Source organism: Phacochoerus africanus, chromosome 15, assembly GCF_016906955.1.
Source record: "Phacochoerus africanus isolate WHEZ1 chromosome 15, ROS_Pafr_v1, whole genome shotgun sequence".
NCBI lineage: Eukaryota > Metazoa > Chordata > Mammalia > Artiodactyla > Suidae > Phacochoerus > Phacochoerus africanus.
The window spans coordinates 8,607,039-8,627,564 of NC_062558.1; the positions used below are offsets into that span (position 1 = coordinate 8,607,039).

Sequence of the window (20,526 nt, forward strand, 5' to 3'; positions counted from 1 at the left end):
TAGACAGTGTTCTCTGTGCCATGTTTTCAAAATATCTACACACTACTGGTATTTTTTCTAAATGCATAGGTCAATTTCTATAAGGTTACTGAACAGCATGAGTGATGGCTGAATTTAATGAGTATGCAATTACGCACACAGACACCTCAGGCTCAGTGGGTACTTTGCCAGCATTGCTGGAACACGAGGGCCAAGCAGCTGTTCAGATATGAATCCCTAAAAGCTGTAACCACAGATATAAACACCTCTCATAAATGAGGAACATTCTCATGATAACTTGATACCGCAATCTCTTGGCAACTTCCCAACGCCCTTAGGAAACATACCCTAATCTCACAAAGAAGGTTTGAGGTTTTTATTTTTATTTTTTTTCAATTTGTAAAGAGAAGTAGGGGAAGATAAAACTGGAGAGAGAGCTGGGGAGGCCACATCTTGTTGCTCTGAAGCACATCTCAGCTACCTGCAGTAACCAGCATGGCTTTGGGACTGCTTTCTCTCCTCTGGCTTATTGTTCAACCTCAAGGTAAGCCCTGCTCTGTTGACAGTTCCAAAGAATTGTTTCTTCATTGTCATGTCTTTCCAGAATAGGGAGAGAAAGCTAAAGAAAACGTCTTTATGATCAAAGCCGAAGGGGAAGGAGAAACTTGTTCTTTTCAACATTTCCCTTCTCAGTGGAAATTGTCTTCCATGCCCTTTGAACAAACCAACCAACAAAAACTTTTAAACATTGTGTATCAATATTAGCTCTCTTTCTCTAGCAATAGCCATGAAGGAAATGCCGGAATCTGAGACCTATGAAGTAGTTCTTCCTAAAAAACTACACATTTTACACAAAAGGGAGACACAGAACAACCAGACAGAGAAGCCTGGCAAAGAGGTAAGCAATGGAAATGATGGTGGGATTTTTACTGTCATCTAAAAAGACAGTAAAGGACCTTTTTACTAATATAAGTGATATCACACTCAGTATCTAATAGTTTAATCTTGAAGCCCATATATACCACAGCTCCCTTTTGCTCAGGAGAGAGGAGAGGATTTCTTGAAGTGATTTTACAATTAAGCAGCAGAAAGGGAGTTAACTGCCTCACTTGATCAGAAATAATAAAGCAGCCTGGATATCTCTCCAAGTGTGTAGAGGAATCAAAAAAAAAAAAAAAAGTGAACACTAAGAACAGCCATTTCTAGGAAGAAATGTTTCTAGCCAAGCTCAACAAAGCCCTCTTCTCCCTGCTCTCACTCTCGGCCCCCAGTGAATTGCCTTTTCCTTTGCCATTCTGTCTATAATGGAGAAATCAAGTCATCTCACTAATCAACAAGAATTTTAATGTCTTAAAGATATTAACTCTTTGACTATTACATTTTCACAAATATCACCCTCATTTTATGATATTTAATTTTTAGTCGGTTTTTGGTTGTTTTATTTAGCATATTTGGTTTGGCTTTAAAGTAATAAAAATATTTAACTTATTAGTAAGCCATTAGGATACATAAGACAGCATACCATACATCAGAGCAAACAATAAATCCCTATCTCACATGTTGGAGTTAGTTTAATCTATATTAACATTAAACTTTCTGGAAATCTATCTTAATGTACAACTTATGTTTGCTTTTACATATTTTAAAAGCATAAGAGAACAGCTTTTGTCCCACATGCATTTCTAATTATTATTCTAGATGTATTATGTATATCATTATATTATAATTATTTCAGATGCATAAATATAAATTATCATTATATTGTTAAATATTTTTAGGAAAGATATGAACCTGAACTTCAATATCAGATTATATTAAATGGAGAAGAAGTCATTCTTTCCCTACGAAAAACTGAGTAAGTTGTACTTCCTGCAAGTCTAATCACTGGATTGTACTAAGAGATTGTGGAAAAATAGATCTTGCAACTCTGTATAATATAATTTGAGACAGAAGACAGGAAGCATCTTGAGTATTAGATGCTAATAGTTTGTGTTAACATTATTTAAGAATTTTGATGTTTCCCTAGGAAATTATTTGCAAAGTGTAAAACAGAGAACACACCAGTGACCTTTCCTTGCTGCTTTTTAGAATTTACTGAAAAATTTTCTACACAGATAAACTCAAACCTTTTATGTGACTTTCCATTACTTTTATAAGAACATATATCTAAGCCTCATTCAGGGTCACACAATCTTGAGGCAGATCCTAGGGGACGGGGCTCCACTACATTCTGTAGCAGTCAGTAAACTTCTCTCTGAATGCAATGGGCCTGGATGTGTATTTGTGACCCAACAAACAACCTTCAAATATCCTGGGGAGGCTGCATCATTGGTGCAAAGAATCCCCAAATAATCCACTTGAAAAACAGAAAAATCCCTATTTGATTCCTTTATCAGAAAAGTATTTGAGGGCATTCCTTTCCTCAGATCTGATAGATCTAAGGCTTTGATTTGAAGACTTCCAATGCTGGAAAAGGATCAGGGGGTCAGAATGTCAGCTCTTTCTCACTATAGACATTATCATTCCTTTAGTGCTGAAGATCGTATTAGGAATATTGGTCTTTATTGCCACCGTGAGAAGGTTATGCAACTTTCTCTTCTCTACAGGCACCTCCTGGGTCCAGACTATACTGAGACATATTACTCACCCAGAGGAGAGGAAATCACCAGAAGCCCTCAGATCATGGTAGGTTCTGAATGCTCTGGGGGACCCTTACTTCAATCTGCTGCTTACATCATAAGGTTCATAGTTCCAAGGAAAAATTTATTAAAAAATCAAAAGACTTGAATGCAAGGTGCTCATCTATGACCAATGAGAAAGCATTAAAAAAAATAGCTTTTTTAAAAATGTAGGAGTAGGAGGAGGTTTCCAAGTGCTGCATCTTTAGAAGCAACTGAGACCACGTTATCAATAGGTTAGAAATATTCTTCCCTAAGGACTTGAAATGTCATGTTGCTATTTACTATTTCTAATGATATATGCTTTTATCCTGAGGTCACAATGGAATATCAATTATTTAATTAATATAATTTTTGTATCTGGTTAAACCACCATCCTCTAGATAATGTCAAGGTTCAGACACCACACATTGAGAAAGCCAAGGGAAGAGCAGGAAGAGAATATAGAAAGCCTCAGTCATGGAGTATTACCAAGCTAAGTCAGTTTCTCAGAGCCACCTGCCAAGGTGCCCCAAACATCTATGTGTCTATTTAAAAAAAAAAAAAAAAAGACTTCTGCTGTAAATGACTCTCTGTTTCCTTCTCACATCAAAACCCTCATTTCATGGACATTTGGAATTTTGCTAATATTGACCTCGGGGAAAGCATTTGATAAACTCATTCATGCTTAAGTGTGAATGGTCGGCGATATCGTAATGTGGTACCTTTTTCAAGTCATTTGTAAGAAAATATTTATGATGACAAAGTTTCTTGAAAATGAAAGAAAGGCACAGATGAAAGTTTATTTTGAATCAGAGTTTATTCATTTGCTTTCTTGGGTCATTCTACATAAGTGACCTCCCTACTTTGCTTAAATGAAGCACTAACCACGTCTGAATTTCTAGGTGTAGACAAATGCTCTGGGTTTTTGATGCTGATAGAGGAATTCCACTAACACATCAATTAAAATAATGAGTTGGACCAGTTAATCTGAGGGGCTCAGGGCTGGAAGTGTGGCTCCTGAGGACTCTAGAATCTAGACAAATAAATACTTTGTTTTATTGATGTGTGAGGCACAGTGGAGCTTGCACATAGAACCAAATTCCCAAAAGTTGGTCCTCCACTCCTGAGAGGTGGGGAGTGCTGTAGATCTCATGGGAAACTGGCTAACCTCAAATGCACATCCACTTTTGCCATGACCCTGTTTGGGTTCAAACTCCCTGGACTTCTCTTTAGTGTGAATTAGTGTCAGAAAGACCACTCAGCCATCAAAAATGCAGAGTTTCCAAGGTCTGTGGGGAAAGAGTTTATGAAACCACTGAACTTCTCAATGTTTTTGTTTCTGGGAACTGCTCTGGCCACAGCCACTACTTGAAGAACTTTCCTACATATTCAAGATAAGAACTTTCAACACCACTGTGATACATTTATTTTTATAACTAAAAACATATTTTTTTTTCTAACCTTAGGAACACTGCTACTATAAAGGACATATTTTAAATGAATGGGATTCTGTCGCCAGCATTAGTACTTGTGATGGGCTGAGGTAAGAGCCACTTGCAAAAATATTAAACCTCAGGTACCATTTTGTTACACAGAATTGAGTCTCCCCGGACACCACGTCTTTTTATTGTCTTGGTGAAATTTTCACCATTGATAAAGTGCTGAAGGTATGTGGTTAACGTGAAGAACAGAGTATCATCCTTCTACTCATTTCATTCTCTGCTGCTCTCGTAGAAGTTATCCTTACCAATTTTTAAGCAAGTACTCCATTCTGGAGCTTGATGATATCTGGATCTATTTTCATGTTGATCTCCATTCCCCAAAACCATTCCATTTTATTTTCTTAAAGATTCTACCCTGCACCTATCATGGTTGAATATAATTTTTAGAAAAGTATGTGTGTGGTATTTCTGTTTACTAAGGTAGTTCTTGCCAATAGGGAAAATTTGGAAAGTGTGAGAAAGCACACATAAGAAAACATCCACTGCAAAATTTTACCTCTGAGTTTCACTAGTATTAAGGTTTTGTTGTGCTTGCAGCCTTTTATGCATATAAACAAAGGTATCTTTTATGTGATTTAAATATGAAATAGAATATACAGGACTCTTTTTGCAACATGGCTCGCCCCACATGACATCATAAGCCTTTTCCCATATCATAAGCTACCTTCATAAATGTAATTTCTTAACAGCTGTATTGGCTTCCTAATATTTCATCATATGGATTCACTATGTATTTCTGAACTAAGTTTCCTTCTTTTTTTCTTTTCTGTGCCCCCTTCATCCGACATATGGAAGTTCCTGGGACAGGGATCAAATCCAAGCTGCAGCTGCGACCTATGCCACAGCTGTAGTGATGCCAGGTCCTTAACCCAGCTGTGCCACAGTGGGAACGCTTTAATTTTCTTTCTAAGTTACTCCTAGTTCCAAATTCTTCCTCTAGCTGATCTGCTCATCATTCTTTCTCTCTTCGGGGGTTCTTGGTATCTAAGAATTCCTTTACTACACTCCCCATTATATTCCTGGGGCCTGCCAAGAAATACTTGGTAAATATAAAAATATGCTACGAACTAAGTGTAAAAATATACTACGATATTTACTGAGCTCACAGTGTAAATTCCAAATTCTTTGGAACAGCCTCGTCTTAGTACTCCTTGTTCAGAATTGTCTGGCTGATTAAAATAGGCTCTGTTTTGCTGCTGACAAAATGTTGATTATCATTTCATCCAGCAAAAGTTAGCCACAAGGCCCATGAATGAACACGCTGTGCGCGAGCCTGAGGCTGAGGGGGGAGTGTCCGTCCACTCTTGTCAGTGACTGTGACCCTGTGTGGCAGAGAATGCTGAAATAGGAGCCTTTGCATTTCGCAGGGGATACTTCACACATCACGATCAGAGGTACATGATAAAGCCTCTGAACAGCACTGACCAAGAAGAACACACCGTCCTCACACACAACCAGGAGGAGCTAGACCCCACTAACCTTACCTGTGGTGTAAGAAATGTTGGCAGGAAACAGGGCCATGTCCGAACTTCAAGGTCACTCAAAAATCCAGAGGTGAGAGTCGCTTTCCGACCATCACTCATTACGTCTGTCTCAGCAGTGATGTTGATATACTGGTGGGCTCCGCAGTGACTCGTGTGATGAACCCATACTTCTGTTACTTATCCTTCGATTTAACTTGCCTCTGAAGAAAAGAAAAAAAATCTCTTTGTGAGCTTTTTACTCTTGCAGAGTGAAGATGCTGCTAACAATGTTCTCTCTTTGTAAAGAAAGAAGACTTTCTTCAGGCTCAGAAATACATCGATCTGTTTTTGGTGCTGGATAGAGCCTTTGTGAGTACGAAATATGTGTGCTTCTGGGCCACTTAAGTCACCTCTTAAGTTTTCTTATCAAGTGGACACAAGCCATAAACCATCTTGGCTGGAAATACAAAACCTGTCCACCTGATTGTCTTCTCTGCTCTACGTGCCTTGGAAGAAATTGCTTTCACTCACACCCCCTTCCCCCCCTTTAAAAACCCATCTGCTGCCAAAATATTCAGATGCTGGAAATACATTCAGTGACAGAAAGCAAGAGTAAAACAACTAGAAACATAAAAGAACAGTTATTAATATCTTTTCAAAATCCTCACTATAATATGCAAATGTAGGCATAACTATATATACTGTACAAATTCTATTCAAATATTCAAAAATTGCAGAATTTGTGCTTTTAGCTTGCAAATACTGCTTTTCCCAAATTTTAGTAATATTCAAGTAGTTTAAATTCATTGACATGGAGTTCCCGTTACGGCGCAGTGGTTAACGAATCTGACTAGGAACCATGAGGTTGAGGGTTCGATCCCTGGCCTTGAACAGTGGGTTAAGGATCCGGCATTGCCGTGAGCTGTGGTGTAGGTGGCAGACGTGGTTCGGATCCCTCGTTGCTGTGGCTCTGGTGTGGGCCGGTGGTTACAGCTCCGATTCAACCCCTAGGCTGGGAACCTCCATATGCCGCAGGAGCAGCCCAAGAAATGGCAAAAAGAAAAAAAAAAAATCATTGACATTACTAATTTGATTTATTCAACTTAATTTGAATTGAAATTTTATATGAATGCATAATTTTTCTCTTGCTAAAAAGGTCTTACATTTGAAATAGAATAGTTGAAACACAGATTCTTATGTAAAATAGACATGGAATTAATATACACTTATTTATGTTGAACTGTATAATTTTTCTTAAAATGTAAAAATTGTGTGCCCTATCAGCTTTCTCACTTTAATTTGTGATTTTAATTACATTCTGCATTTTGTATTTTACAGTATAACATGCATAATGGGAATATAACTTCGATAAGAAGCTTTGTGTTTGATGTGATAAACCTACTCAATGTGGTAAGATATTTGTTCAATAAACATATGTTTGCATAAGCTTAGGGCTTCCCTATGTTTTCACTAAATGAGGAGTTGGGACAGTCAAAGTGGCTTAAGGTCAGCAGTTTGGGGAAATGTAGCAGACAAAGATCGACATCAAGGGAAAAATCACATATACTGTAGCAAAAGCAAATCCTACGTTTTCCGTTTTCAAAATGCGATACATTTACCCATCACTTGTGGTCAATAAAATAATTAAAATACTAAAAAAAAAAAACCTCAATGTCATGAAGAAAAATATTCTTCCCACAGATTTATAATACCATAGATATTCAAGTGACCTTGGTAGGTATGGAAATCTGGTCTGACGGTGATAAGATAAAGGTGGTACCCGAAACAAGGGTCACCTTTAACAACTTTCTGAATTGGCATCAATCTAACCTGAGGAAAATGAAGACCCATGATCATGCTCAGCTATTCAGGTGAGCACATGCTGGCCAGGGCCAGGTCGGTTTTGATAAAGTAGATATAGTCATCCCAAAGGTTTCTTGGCAGAGATTGCTGTTCAATTCTATCTCCCCAATCAGTTGTCAGAGAGCCTCAAGTTCTACTAGTAGCAACTCACCTGTGAGATTACTGGTGACTCATGGACCCTTGGATGTGGGATAACCAGCTGTGGTCATTCTAATGCTACAGAATAGCAGATGTGGGGGGGCCTAGTGACTATAACAAGGGTGGGGCAACAAGGGAAATCACCATAGTTGACAAAAACCAATGGTTCGGACAACTCAGATTGTGACAGTGTCCCTGTAACTTTCACACAGTGGAATCAGCTTCAAAAATGGAATTGCAGGAATGGCAGCCTCGAATTCCTTGTGTTCCTCATCATCTGTTTCTGTTATTGAGGTTTGTAAACATCGTTCTCTTCTATGAAGACAAGTGCAACATCTTATTCAGAGTTAGGACAACGTACCTTGGTTCAGTCAGTAAATAAAAGTAGAAATGAACCTATTGGTAAATCACTACATGGAAGAGCCCTCGGGTTATGAGACTGTTTCTCTTTACATTGACCCTCCCAGAGGTTTTGTTCTTTAGTTGGTGTTAGGAAATAAGAACAGAAAGGGAATCCAGGTGCCATCGGTGGCCTGAGGCAACTTCAATTTATCATCCCTAGTACCGATGACCAGCGAGGTCAGACAAGATGCATGTTCATGTCATGTGGCGAAACACTACCAACATCATGGGCATCATGTCAATAGTTCTTGGAGGTCTTTAAGTACCTTTGGGTACTTCCTATGAAGAATATAATTACCATAATTTAACCATAGTTTGTCAAAAATTCATCATTAGTTCAGCAAATATAGCTCATCTAACCACTGACTCAATGGCTAGATGTCCAGAAACCAAGTATATTGAATGTTTATTCAATAATTTATAATCATCAATGACAAAGAAAGGCGTTCAAGGGCTCATTTTTTTCAATTTTTTTTTGAAATACTGAACATTGGGAATAATTTAAAAAATCACTGAATAAAATAAGTCATGGATATTTCTATTTTTTCTAGGCAAAGAGAAAGAATAGAGTCTCTCTTGTAGGACTGATGTCACATGAGTTAGGTCATGTCCTCGGGATGCCTGATGTTCCGTATGATACCAAATGCTCCTCTGGGAGTTGTGTAATGAATCAATATCTAAGGTGAGGCCTTGTCAACTAGAGAAGAAAACATTTCTTAAATCTTAAGAATTCAGATGTAGTCTATATAGTTATATGGGCATTCTTTTTAAAATGTAGGGCTGTGGGAGTTCCCATCGTGGCTCAGTGGTTAACGAATCCGACTAGAAACCATGAGGTTGCGGGTTCGATCCCTGCCCTTGCTCAGTGGGTTAAGGATCTGGCATTGCCGTGAGCTGTGGTGTAGGTTGCAGACGCAGCTCAGATCCCACGTTGTTGTAGCTGTGGCATAGGCTGGCGGCTATGCTCCAATTCGACCCCTAGCCTGGTAACCTCCATATGCAGTGGGAGCAGCCCAAGAAATGGCAAAATATATATATATATATTTATATTTATATATATTTATAATATATAAATATAAATATATATATTATAAATATATATATATGGCTGTCTTTCTCACTAATTCACCTTCTACTTTCTTGTGTACAGGATTTACCCAGATATCAGACCACATTATTTAAGATTTCTAGATATGCCAAGATAGTTTATTAGTGACCATGTTATTTTCAATTACAATAACTTATTTTAACTTAATTTTAGCTTAAAATAATATATTTTCTAAAAATGTTTATCTAATTAACATGATGACAACATCCTTATCAATCCCTATCACAAATCAATTCATTTTTATGTTATTAATAATTGCCTTTTAATTCCAGGCACTTTGCAAGGTCTTGGGATAGAAAAATGAATGAGGCATACCTTGCTTTTTTTTTTTTTTTTTGTCTTTTTGCTATTTCTTTGGGCTGCTCCCACGGCATATGGAGGTTCCCAGGCTAGGGGTCCAATCGGAGCTGCAGCCGCCAGCCTACACCAGAGCCACAGCAATATGGGATCCGAGCCGCATCTGCAACCTACACCACAGCTCACGGCAACGCCAGATCCTCAACCCACTGAGTAGGGCCAGGGACGAACCCACAACCTCGTGGTTCCTAGTTGGATTCGTTAACCACTGCGCCACGACGGGAACTCCCCAGGCATACCTTGCTCTTGAAGTGTTCATAAATAGGAAGATAAATACGTCCTAGGACCTCTAAGTCTGCAATTATTTCCTTTCACTGGTTCATTGTTGTTATGATAGCTTACCCCTCAGCCCTCAGTGGTGACATAAGTGAGTGATAACAAATGGCTCATCACTGCTGCCATTTAGGACAGAACTGACTCCACACAGGACTTTGGATTCTCCTAGCTCAACAACTGAGCATCCAAGAAAACTATTTCCCCCCAGCATAGTATGCACGGTCGATTGAACTCCACCTATAACATAGCACATTTGGAATTTCCACTGAACCAAGTAATATGATTAGTCAAGTTAGATTCTCATCTTCTCTTATCACTATGTATCATGGTATTTCTCATTTCTCTTCTGGTTGCAGTTCAAAATTCCCCAAGGATTTCAGTACAGGCAGTCGCTCACATTTTGAAAAATACATTTTATCTAAAAAGCCGAGATGCCTGTTGCAAACATTAGTTCCTAAAAATATGATGATGAAACCAGTGTGTGGAAATCAGCTTCTGGAAGCAGGAGAAGACTGCGATTGTGGCTCTGCTAAGGTACGAAAACATCCACGGCTTAAAACATTTACTAGAGAGTTACTGTGGCATAAGAATTATGCTGTTTTCTTTTTTCTTCTTAATGTGTCCTTTTGGAAATTCTTTTTAACTTGGCATCGTAGTAAAAAGTAAACTTGCACTTGGTTTTAGTACTGATTTTAGTCATCTTTTGAAAAGTATTTCAAAGCCAGGATATGCTTATCATGATTGGGTGAAGTCAAAGGTAAAGAAGTAAATCATTAACTAAAACATGTCACTTATGATATTACCTAGATATATTAGTCAGAAGTTCCTAAATCATGTAAAGTCACAGCTGATCATTTATTGAGCAATTACATTTAAAAATCTAGAAGTAAGATTTCTCTCTAGAGAGCCGGCTTTCTCTCATCAAGCCAGTGTGTAAACAAGACAGAAAATATAACAGAAAAAATAGAAAAATCACACAAACCTGTAGAAAAAATGGGTTAACATAGAAGATTTAAGATAATTGCTATACTTCTGCTAGTCTTTCCAAAATTCTGACCCCTTAAGGCATTGGTATACTCTAAAGAATGTCTCTGATAGAATGTTTATTAGTAATCCCATATTAGATTTCTATTTTCTCAGTAATATTCTCTTACTTTTAAAACTAAGAAAATGAATCGCTATTTGAAGAGACTTTTTTACTGTCAATCTTCAAAATGCCTTTATAATCACAATCTCCTTTATTACCACAAACCTACAAAATAGGACTTTTTTTAAAAAATCTTTTTAGGGCCACACCTGCGGCATATGGAGGTTCCCAGGCTAGGGCTCTAATCAGAGCTGTAGCTGTTGGCTTATGCCACAGCCACGCCAGATCCCAGCCACGTCTGTGACCTACACCACAGCTCATGGCAACACTGGATCCTTAACCCACTGAGTGAGACCAGGGATTGAACCCGCAACCTTCTGGTTCCTACTTGGATTCATTTCTGCTGCGCCATGACAGGAACTCCCAAAAAAGGACTGTTTTGTTCCCAATTTAGAAAAGAAGTGAGATTCAGAAAAGTTAACTAGATCCAAGGATACAAAGCTAGTAACTGGTGAATCCTATTGCAACCCAAGATTTATCCCTTGCTTTAAGGGGTTCTGTGACAATGGGGAAGGCACGTAATCACTCTACACCTGGGTTTATTCATCCAGAAAATTTACGTTATTGAATTATATTAAAAGTTTTCATCATGCACCTTAATCGTTCACAAAGACTTTACAAATATTCTGTTAATTATAATGAGATATGGAATTTCATAAATGATTTGATGCTTTTCAATAAGTTAGACTTAGGTTTATCTCTTTCTCCCTTACATTCCCATATGGTTTCTCGGGTGGAGGATAATTGAAGTTGTTCACAATCCTAGGTATTTCTGATTTCAGCAGGTAAATGGCATGTATGCAGTACATTCTCTCTCTCTCTCTCTCACACACACACACACACACACACACACGCAAAAAAAGGGGAGGAGATGGGGGGGAGAGAGAGACAGAAACTACTGTCTATTATACTTTAAGTATAATATCTAGCTCCTATATTGTTTCCATATTTTATTGATTTTCTTCTTCTATAGTTGAATAAAATTAGAGAGTTAGAGAGTTCAAGCTTATGAACAGTTGAATTTTAAATAACTGTTTTCTTATCCAAAAAGTGGTATATATAATTTACATATTATCATTTAGTGAAAAATCCAGTTTTCTTTGATCATCTGCTTTTTTATTATATGTATATATTATTCCAGATTTAAAAATAATCATTCTATTTGTCTAGATATGGTCACACAACTATTACACAATTTTAGTGATTATAACTATGTAATACACTTTAATATCTTTAACGGAAAGTTTCTTCATTTCTTTTTTTTTTTTTTGCACTGTTTGCATGGCAATTGTTCTGTGTTCATTCTTCCATAAAACTCCAGGTATTTTTTTTTTTATCAATTTGCTACTGAAGGCTACTGGCATTGTCACAATATTAAACATTGTCTTAAAAGACAAGTTGCTTTTAAAGTTTTCAGGAAAGTTATATGTAAAGTTCTTTATGTAGTTCTTGCACATTTTGAAAATCTATTTTGAAGCATTTTCATTTTTTTTTGCTATTAATATGTGTAATCCTTTCCTTTTCATTTAGGTTCTAATTTATTACTGCTTTTCATATTATTTTATTATTGTCTTAAATAGCTGTCTCATTGATTCATTCAGTGTTTTTAAAGTTGATTCTTTCTTTTTTCCCCAGGTCAGGAATTGTGTCACATATAAATAATGAAAATGTGATTATACTTTCCAATTATTATTTTTCATATATTTTTTGTCTCATAGCATTGTCATAATTTACACAAAAATATAGCCTATTTACACAAAAATATAGCCTATAATTCTCAATTACAGTTTATTTTATTAGATATCTTTTTGCCATTCATTGGGTAGATTTTTTTATCATGGTGATGCATAATTCTGGTTAGAGTTTCTTTATATATGCTTAAATAAATAATGGTTACTGAATTTGTACTAATTTTTGCCATCTATCACAACAGTATTAGTTGTTTTTGCCCTTCAACTCATTTTTTTTTTTTTTTTTTTAGGGCCATACCCATGGCATATGTAGCTTCCCAGGCTAGGGGTCAAATCTGAGCTGGAGCTGCCAGCCTATGCCACAGCCACAGCAATGCTGGATCCAAGCCATATCTGTGACCTACACCAACCACAGCTCACAGCAACGCCGGATCCTTAACCTACTAAGCGAGGCCGGGGCTCAACTCTGCATCTTCATGGATCTAGTCAGATTCGTTTCTGCTGAGCCATGACGGGAACTCCTCCCCTCAACTCTTAATATGATGGACTTATATTCCTTTATTCTATACAGTTGAGACACTCTTGCATTTTTGGTGAAAAAAAAAACCTGCATAGTTTATAATGGAAAGTTATTATATTAAGAAGCTAGTGTTTTACTAATATTTTCTACAAAGTTTTGAATTTATATTCATAAATGAAAACGTGTGTGTATATTCATTAGCAGTTCTCATTATCAGAATTATGCAAGTTTGATAAAATGAACTGAGGATTCAAACCGTTTGAATAGTATAGAAATAGTCTCCCTCAGACTTTTAAATTGTCCTACATGTAATACCCTCTAGGCATATTTATTTGGGCAATTCTTGGATAATTCTATTTTGTCCTTTTAAGAGGCAGTTTTCACTCCTCCACATTTTTGTCTGTCACTAAATTTCCTTGGTCATTTCCACTGGAATTTGTATAAGAGAGTAATTTAGTTTAAAAAGTGAAATTTCGTTGTTATCTTGTAGCAGAATTCTGTGCACCTAGCCTACAGGGAAGAAAAATGCTTGAACCCATTTTCTCATTGTGTATGTGTTTTAAAGGAATGTAACAACCCTTGTTGTGAGGCCACGACCTGCCTGCTCAAACCTGAAGCTGATTGTGGAAAAGACACTAAACCATAACATGTAAGATCCTTTCTTCTTTCGTTGTTCCCAAATATTTTCTCACTTTCATTTGATTTAAGAAGGATGTGCCACTGAGTTCTATGATACACTAAAATACAATTTATTTTACATTTTTAAAGATGACACAATTTCAGAAATGAAAAAAAAAAAAAACCTGCCATTCTGAACATAAATAACTCACAGTTGTGTGTACACTAATCTACAAATGAGAAAAGTGGCTACTTTGTCATCTGTGATATTGGGACTACTGAAATCTATGCTAAAAATTGTATAAATTTCTGTCACACAAAGCAATATGACAGACAGAAAAGTTTATTTAAAAAGGCCTCGATTGATGAGCAGATTTTGTTTTTTGGTGCTGACAGTTGAAATTTGCAATGTAGTCAGAAAATAACACTCCAAGATTTGACAAAGTTATTCTTTTAAACATGCCTCAATAAGGAGTTCCCGTCGTGGCTCAGTGGTTAATGAATCCGGATAGGAACCATGAGATTGCGGGTTCGATCCCTGGCCTCGCTTGGTGGGTTAAGGATCCAGCGTTGCCGTGAGCTGTGGTGTAGGTCATAGACACGGCTCAGATCAGACATTGCTGTGGATGTGGTATAGGCCAGTGGCTACAGCTCCGATTAGATCCCTAGCCTAGGAACCTCCATATGCTGCAGGTGGGGCCCTAAAAAGACAAAAAAAAAGCCTCAATAAGCCATGATCTGCACATTATTGTTATGTTTTACACACTCTTACATGAGTAGGACTAGGACATCTAATAGTTCTGAACATATTCTCCAAACCTAAAAATGGCAGCAACAACAACAGAAATTATAAATGAGGGAAAGTCTCAGGATAAATTACATGAAAAGGAGTTATCCTTACTGAATTTTCTGAACCTTTTCTGGATTGGAACCTGCTGAGAGATGATAAAGGGAGTAATTGACTCAAAGACCATGGGTATCACTTTCACAAGGAAAAGACACAGCAAGGTCATAAGATGAGGCGCATCACTCACTCTTTTTCCCCCAAATACCATTGTCTTCAGCTGAACCACTGGGAATTTTAGAAATCAGACCCATCTTCTTCCTCTGTCCAGAGGCTTCAGAAGCACAGCATTGCAAAAAAAGTCCATTCAACTCTTTAGGGGTTTGGAATGATAGGTGGGCATGCCTGCCCCCTTACCAGGCAAGACTGACAATTTTGCATCATGGAAAGAAAACTGGACTTGGACTTGGGAAACTTCAGTTCTTAGTTCTGGTCTAAAGTAGCTGTGGCCCTTTCGGCCAAGTTGTTCACTGCATTTGCTCACCTGTAAAATGAAGATAATGATATTATCTTTCAGTAGGGCTGTTAGTATTATATAAATTCCATAAATATTTACTATTATGTAATTTTTTTTACTATTATGTAATATTTTATAATTTATCATAACCATGGCTTCCAAAATTTTTTTTCTTCTGATCAGAGAGTGAATCCAAAAACCTCTTTCATTGAGACACCACTTGCCAGGACAAGAATCAAGAAATCTAAACCTGCCAAGAACGTCTCATATTTTCACCCGTGTTTTTAGATATATTTGCTTTTCACTTGTCATTATATTTCCTATATTTTTACCACTCCAGCCAAAAGGGAAATAGATGTATTTAGAGAAGCTGACTCTTTTCTAAGCCTGGTCTTCAAGGTATTTTTAAGGATTGTGAAGTTCTTGCTTAGCTCTACTCTCTGGAGAACAAAAGAAATTAGCCTTTAATTAAAACACCTCAAAATGCACTGCGGAATTATGCCAGTTCAAATCAGAATTATATAGTTCCCATTATAGCTCAGTGGATTCAGAATCCGACTGGTTCCATGAAGATGCGGGTTCCATCCCTGGCCTCGCTCAGTGGGTTAACAATCCGGCATTGCCATGAGCTGTGGCGTAGGCTGCAGATTAGGCTGGGATCTGGCATTGCTGTGGCTGTGGCACCGGCCAGCAGCTGCAGCTCTGATTCTATCCCTTGCCTGGGAACCTCCACATGCGGTGAATGTGACCCTAAAGATAATTTTTAAAAAATCAGAATTGTACATTGTGTTTTAATCTCAATTGGGCTAGCCCATGAAGAAATAAGGCCACTGGATGAGTGAGGTCTTTGGTGGAAAAAAAAAAAAATCAGAGTTCATGTGTCATTTATTACTCCTCAGTATTCTGCTTGCCTGACTCGTAGATGTGTGGTATTTTTCTATGTCATGTCAAGATGAATGAAACATTTTTATTTTATCATGTATAATCTTGTCACCATCACATATACTGTTGGTTTTGAGAAGCCTGCATGGCTCGCCTTGTAATTTAGCCACCAAGAAATGCTTCGATCATCTATTGATTTCATGAACCACACTGTCAATGAATAAAATACCGCTTTTTGAGAATTTTGTGTGGCCCTTTTCAAAAAATGAGTCTTTTCTAGCTTCCGGGTAGGTCTGTGTTATGAGTAGATAATTTCCCGTTTGGACATTTGTCAGCATTGCCACAGAGCACAGGCATCGTGAGGGAGAGGAGGAAAGTCATATCCTCCTTTATTATTATTTTTTTTGATGGGTAAATAGATTTATTAAGATAGGACGCTTCTGAGAGATGCAAGTGGGCCAGCAAGGAGGCTCTGCCCCCAGGATCCAGTGGGCCATCCTCCTTTAATGCTCAAAATGCAATGACTTGAGGCTGGTCACACAAGACTAGACTTCTTTTCAACGTTCCTCTAAACGCTTTTTAACGGTTACTCCAAATAATTGCCCAAATTTCCACTGAGGCCTGAGTGGGGAGAAGAGGGACTTATATTTCCAAGGATTGTGCTTTGGAACAAGTGGCCTTCCAGAAAGCTCTGCTTGCTGGTCTCGGCCATTTTCCCTTTCCCCACCTGCATATTACTGGTGGGTTGGCACTACCAGTATTACAGGAGGTGGCACATCGGCTGTCACCAGTAGCCATGCTGCAGCCCTGACTTGTCAATATCTCTATGGTCCACTGGGCTAGTACAAACTTCCACCCAACTTCCTGGGAAAAAGGGTTAAGGTAGGCTTATTTTCTCGCCAGCTTCATGTGTAGATAGAGGCTTCTTAGAAAACCACTTGAGCTGCAAGGATTGCAGCTTTGGTGGCATCCTAAAGACAATAATGGCTCACGATGTTAACTGTGAAATTATCAGGAATCTTATGAGCTGGCTGTGGTGCACAGCTGTTACTAAAAAAAAATAACCAACTGCATACATTTACAATTAAGTAAGTTATATGAAAACCTATATTAGATCTCTCCAGAGAAACACCATACATATGCCACTTACATTTATTCACTATATGTGATATATACATAGAGAGAGAAAGAGACGGCTATATCTATATTTATAACATTTATCTCTCTATCTACATAAGAGAGAGAGAGACTAAATTTTATTAAGAGAAGTTGGCTCACATATTATGAAGGCTGTTGCTGTACACCTGAAAACTCACACAAAATTGTAAAGCAACTATTGTCCCCTAATTTTTTAAAAAAGATAGATAAAACACATACAAAAAATAAATGTATTTTCATATTGTCATAGAAAATTATGAAGGCTGAGAGGTCCTGAAATCTGCCACCTGCAAGTTGAAGAACTAGGAGAGCTGCTGGTGTAATTCAGGCCAAGGGCAGGAGAAGATGTGATGAGACGCCCTGGTTCCAGCAGGCAGGCAGGAAGCAAAAATGGATAAATTCTTTTTTCCTCCAAATTCTGTTCTCCTCAGATCCTCAACAGATTGGGTGATGGCCCCCTACCCCGAGGAGGGCTGTCTGCTTTGTCCCAGGGCACCCTGAGTACAGTCACGTTGACACATAAAGTCAGCCGTCACAAAAGCAGAGGCTATGCTGAAAACTTATCTCTTCCTAGTACACTCACTTGTTTAATGGACCTCTGCTCTTCTGGTTGTTTAGGTCCATCATAACCATGTGACAGATACACATACAGGTCTTCCTTGACTTATGATAGACTTACATCCCCAAAACCTCTCCTAAGTTGAAAATGTGTTTAAGACCCTAACCTACCAACCATCACAGCTTAACCTAGGCTACCTTAAGTGTGCTCGGAACACTGACATTAGCCTACAGCTGGGCAAAATCATCTAACACCAAGTCTCTTTTACAATAAGGTGCTGAAATGTTACCTATAAAGTGCTGAAGACCATACCGAATGAGAACTGAATGGTCGTCTGGGTACAGAATGGTTACAGGTGTATTGGTTGTTTCCCACTGTGGTTGTGTGGCTGACTGGGGGCTGCGGTTCACTGCCCAGGCCCAGCATCTGAGAGAGCATCACACTGCTATCACTACAGACATACACACATACACGCATATAGATACAAAACTTCTTCATATTCTTTTCCACTATGATTTATTACAAGATAGTGAATGTAGTACCTTGTATTCCAATAATGTAGGACATTATTGTTTATCTACTTAATATATAGTAGGTTGTATCAGCCAATTCCAAATTTCCAATCCAGCCCCTCCCCCTTGGCAACCACAAGTCTGTTCTCTATGTCTGTGAGTCTGTTTCCGTTTCATAGATATGTTGATTTGTGTCCTATTTTACGTTCCACCTGTAAGCAATATCATACACTATTTGTCCTTCTCTGTCTGACCTCACTTAGTATGATAATCTCTAGGTATCACAACATAATCTTTTAAATATGGTTACTTTCTTGGCTTAGAAATAAACTAAAAGTAGAATCTGTACTCTTAATAACTAGACTAATTGATAAGACTGACCTAACCAAGGCTGAGACTTCACTGAGGCCAAGGGGCATGCTAGGTGTGTGTGTGTGTGTGTGTGTGTGTGTGTGTGTGTCTATGCATACTCACAAGTACTGCCTCTGAGAATTCCATTCAACCATGGAACCATCACGACACACCCAAACAAAGAAAACTTGGGGTAACAGGCTGTCCTAAAACGCTGGGGTGAGTGAGGATGCTGAGGATAGTGAGTTCAATGACCAAGAGAAGGACAGGAAAGCCACTTGGGGCTGGGGAGGGGACATGGTCACTGTTGTGGTGCCAGTTCAACCCTTGTCCAGGGAACTTCCACATGCTGCTGGGTGTGGACAAAAAGACCAAAAAAAAAAAAAAGTAGACATAAACACAGCCATCTTCCTATAGTGTGGCTGTCTGCTGGTTTGACAAACACCAGCCCAAAGAACTGTACATTTTATGTACTTTGCCCGATTCCCTTCCCTTCCTCTTTATTCCCACGGGATGGATTCCATTTTATTACCTATTAACCTTTCTTCCTCAATTTCTGATTCGTATTCATCCCTAAAAATCCCGCGTAAGAACCATCTGCAAGGCCCCTCCCTATAAATTTCCAGGAAAGCCGTTTACACCCCTGCAGGAGCCTCTCTTCCAGGAAAGCTGCAACAAGGAGCCGAGTTCCAGGAGGCAGGGAACACACAGTGGATTTGCTCTGCCCCGCGGCCCTGGTGACACAGAACAGAGTGGGAGGGGCTCTCCAAGACAGCTTGCCTTTTCCCATCTTTGCACCTCAGTCTATTCTCCTTTCCTCCCACAACAGAGGGGCTGTGACAAGTGAGCATTGTTGAACAGAGTGGAGGACTCCAAGACCAGGGTGGGTGGAGTTTAGTCTGAAGTCTAGAAGCTTAGCGAGGGACTCGGGCAGGGCTATAGTTTGTAGACTCAAAGGCGATGGCCTCAGTTATGGACAATATCTAGGGCTCTAGGCGCCCTCGTGTGGCCATAATATGTACAGCAGCAGAGCACTTGTCAAATCCCCTACTCCCCTCACAGTAAATCCTCTGGCTAACAGGACCCTGGACAAAGCCTTATGGTGGGCCTGGGGGTGTGCTGGTGAAGCTTATGTAATGAGGAGATCGTGGCAGAGAGGAGAAACCCAGTTCCACAGAGAAATACTTAGGACCTCTCAACTGAGTCCCTCTTGCAGGTCCCGTCTGCATGTCTGCAGAAATTATCATAACATTGTAAATCAACTATACCTCAAGAAAAATTTTTTAAAATGAAAAAAAAAAAAAACAAAACTTTTTTTCTGTTTTCCACTCCAATCCATCATCTCGGATAGCCTTGTTATTTGAAAAACTGATCTGACATTACTTCTGTGTTTAAAATTCTAATTTTATTGCCATCAGGATAAATTATCATCCTGTTACTTTGGCAAACTGACCTCTTCATGATCCATCTCCAGCATACCTGGGACACCTCCTTTTATGGCTCAGCCCCACCTCCCCAGTCCCACTGAACTTGTTCCACTGTTAACATCTCCACTATCACCCAGATGCATGTTTAGGTCAGAATTTTAGATATGAATTGGCTTCATCTAATTTCATTTCAATTCATAACAATCATCTACTGCAGAATTCATATCTTGGAGCAAATCTCATCATTCCATTAATATTCAACTTTTTTTTTTTCTCTTCTGTTCTATAAGAGAGAGACTACTGCAATCACTACAAGTATGTGTTACTCAGTTGAAGCAACTGAGACAGTTCAGGAAAGGAAATGGCAGAAGCAAGGACTGGAAGGGCTCAAACCACAACAACAACAACAACAAAAAGAGAGAATAACGTAACACAAAATGAAACAAAAGCACACTTCCTGACTTCAGAGGAAGAGAGTGAGAATAGCTTTCTTCTATGATTTCTCTTTAGTAGTTAGGGGGAAATGAGTATGATCCTTAAAACAAGAAATGGATGGAAAAAAAATTAAAACTGTCAAATTTCAGTTTCTATTTCTAACCATGGGCACCAGCA

The 20,526-nt window shown here is 38.5% G+C and overlaps 1 protein-coding gene across 4 annotated transcripts; it reads left to right on the forward strand.

Annotated features, from left to right (window-relative positions):
- The first annotated feature begins 266 nt into the window (after positions 1-266).
- ADAMDEC1 (ADAM like decysin 1) lies at positions 267-18,107 on the forward strand. 4 transcript variants are annotated; one of them, XM_047761828.1, is made up of 14 exons: positions 267-523; positions 759-877; positions 1,758-1,834; positions 2,586-2,664; positions 4,106-4,182; positions 5,509-5,695; positions 5,911-5,973; positions 6,943-7,014; positions 7,306-7,475; positions 7,818-7,899; positions 8,559-8,689; positions 10,105-10,282; positions 13,672-13,755; positions 17,316-18,107. In XM_047761828.1, the coding sequence occupies exons 1-13, from the start codon at positions 475-477 to the stop codon at positions 13,750-13,752; spliced, it is 1,365 nt and encodes a 454-aa protein (XP_047617784.1). In that variant the 5' UTR covers positions 267-474; the 3' UTR covers positions 13,753-13,755; positions 17,316-18,107. The 4 variants fall into 4 exon arrangements, with proteins under 4 accessions (XP_047617784.1, XP_047617783.1, XP_047617782.1 ...); XM_047761827.1 differs by lacking the exon at positions 17,316-18,107 and adding an exon at positions 14,789-15,119; XM_047761826.1 differs by lacking the exon at positions 17,316-18,107 and adding an exon at positions 15,209-16,149 and having other exon boundaries at positions 268-523.
- The last annotated feature ends 2,419 nt before the right edge of the window (positions 18,108-20,526 follow it).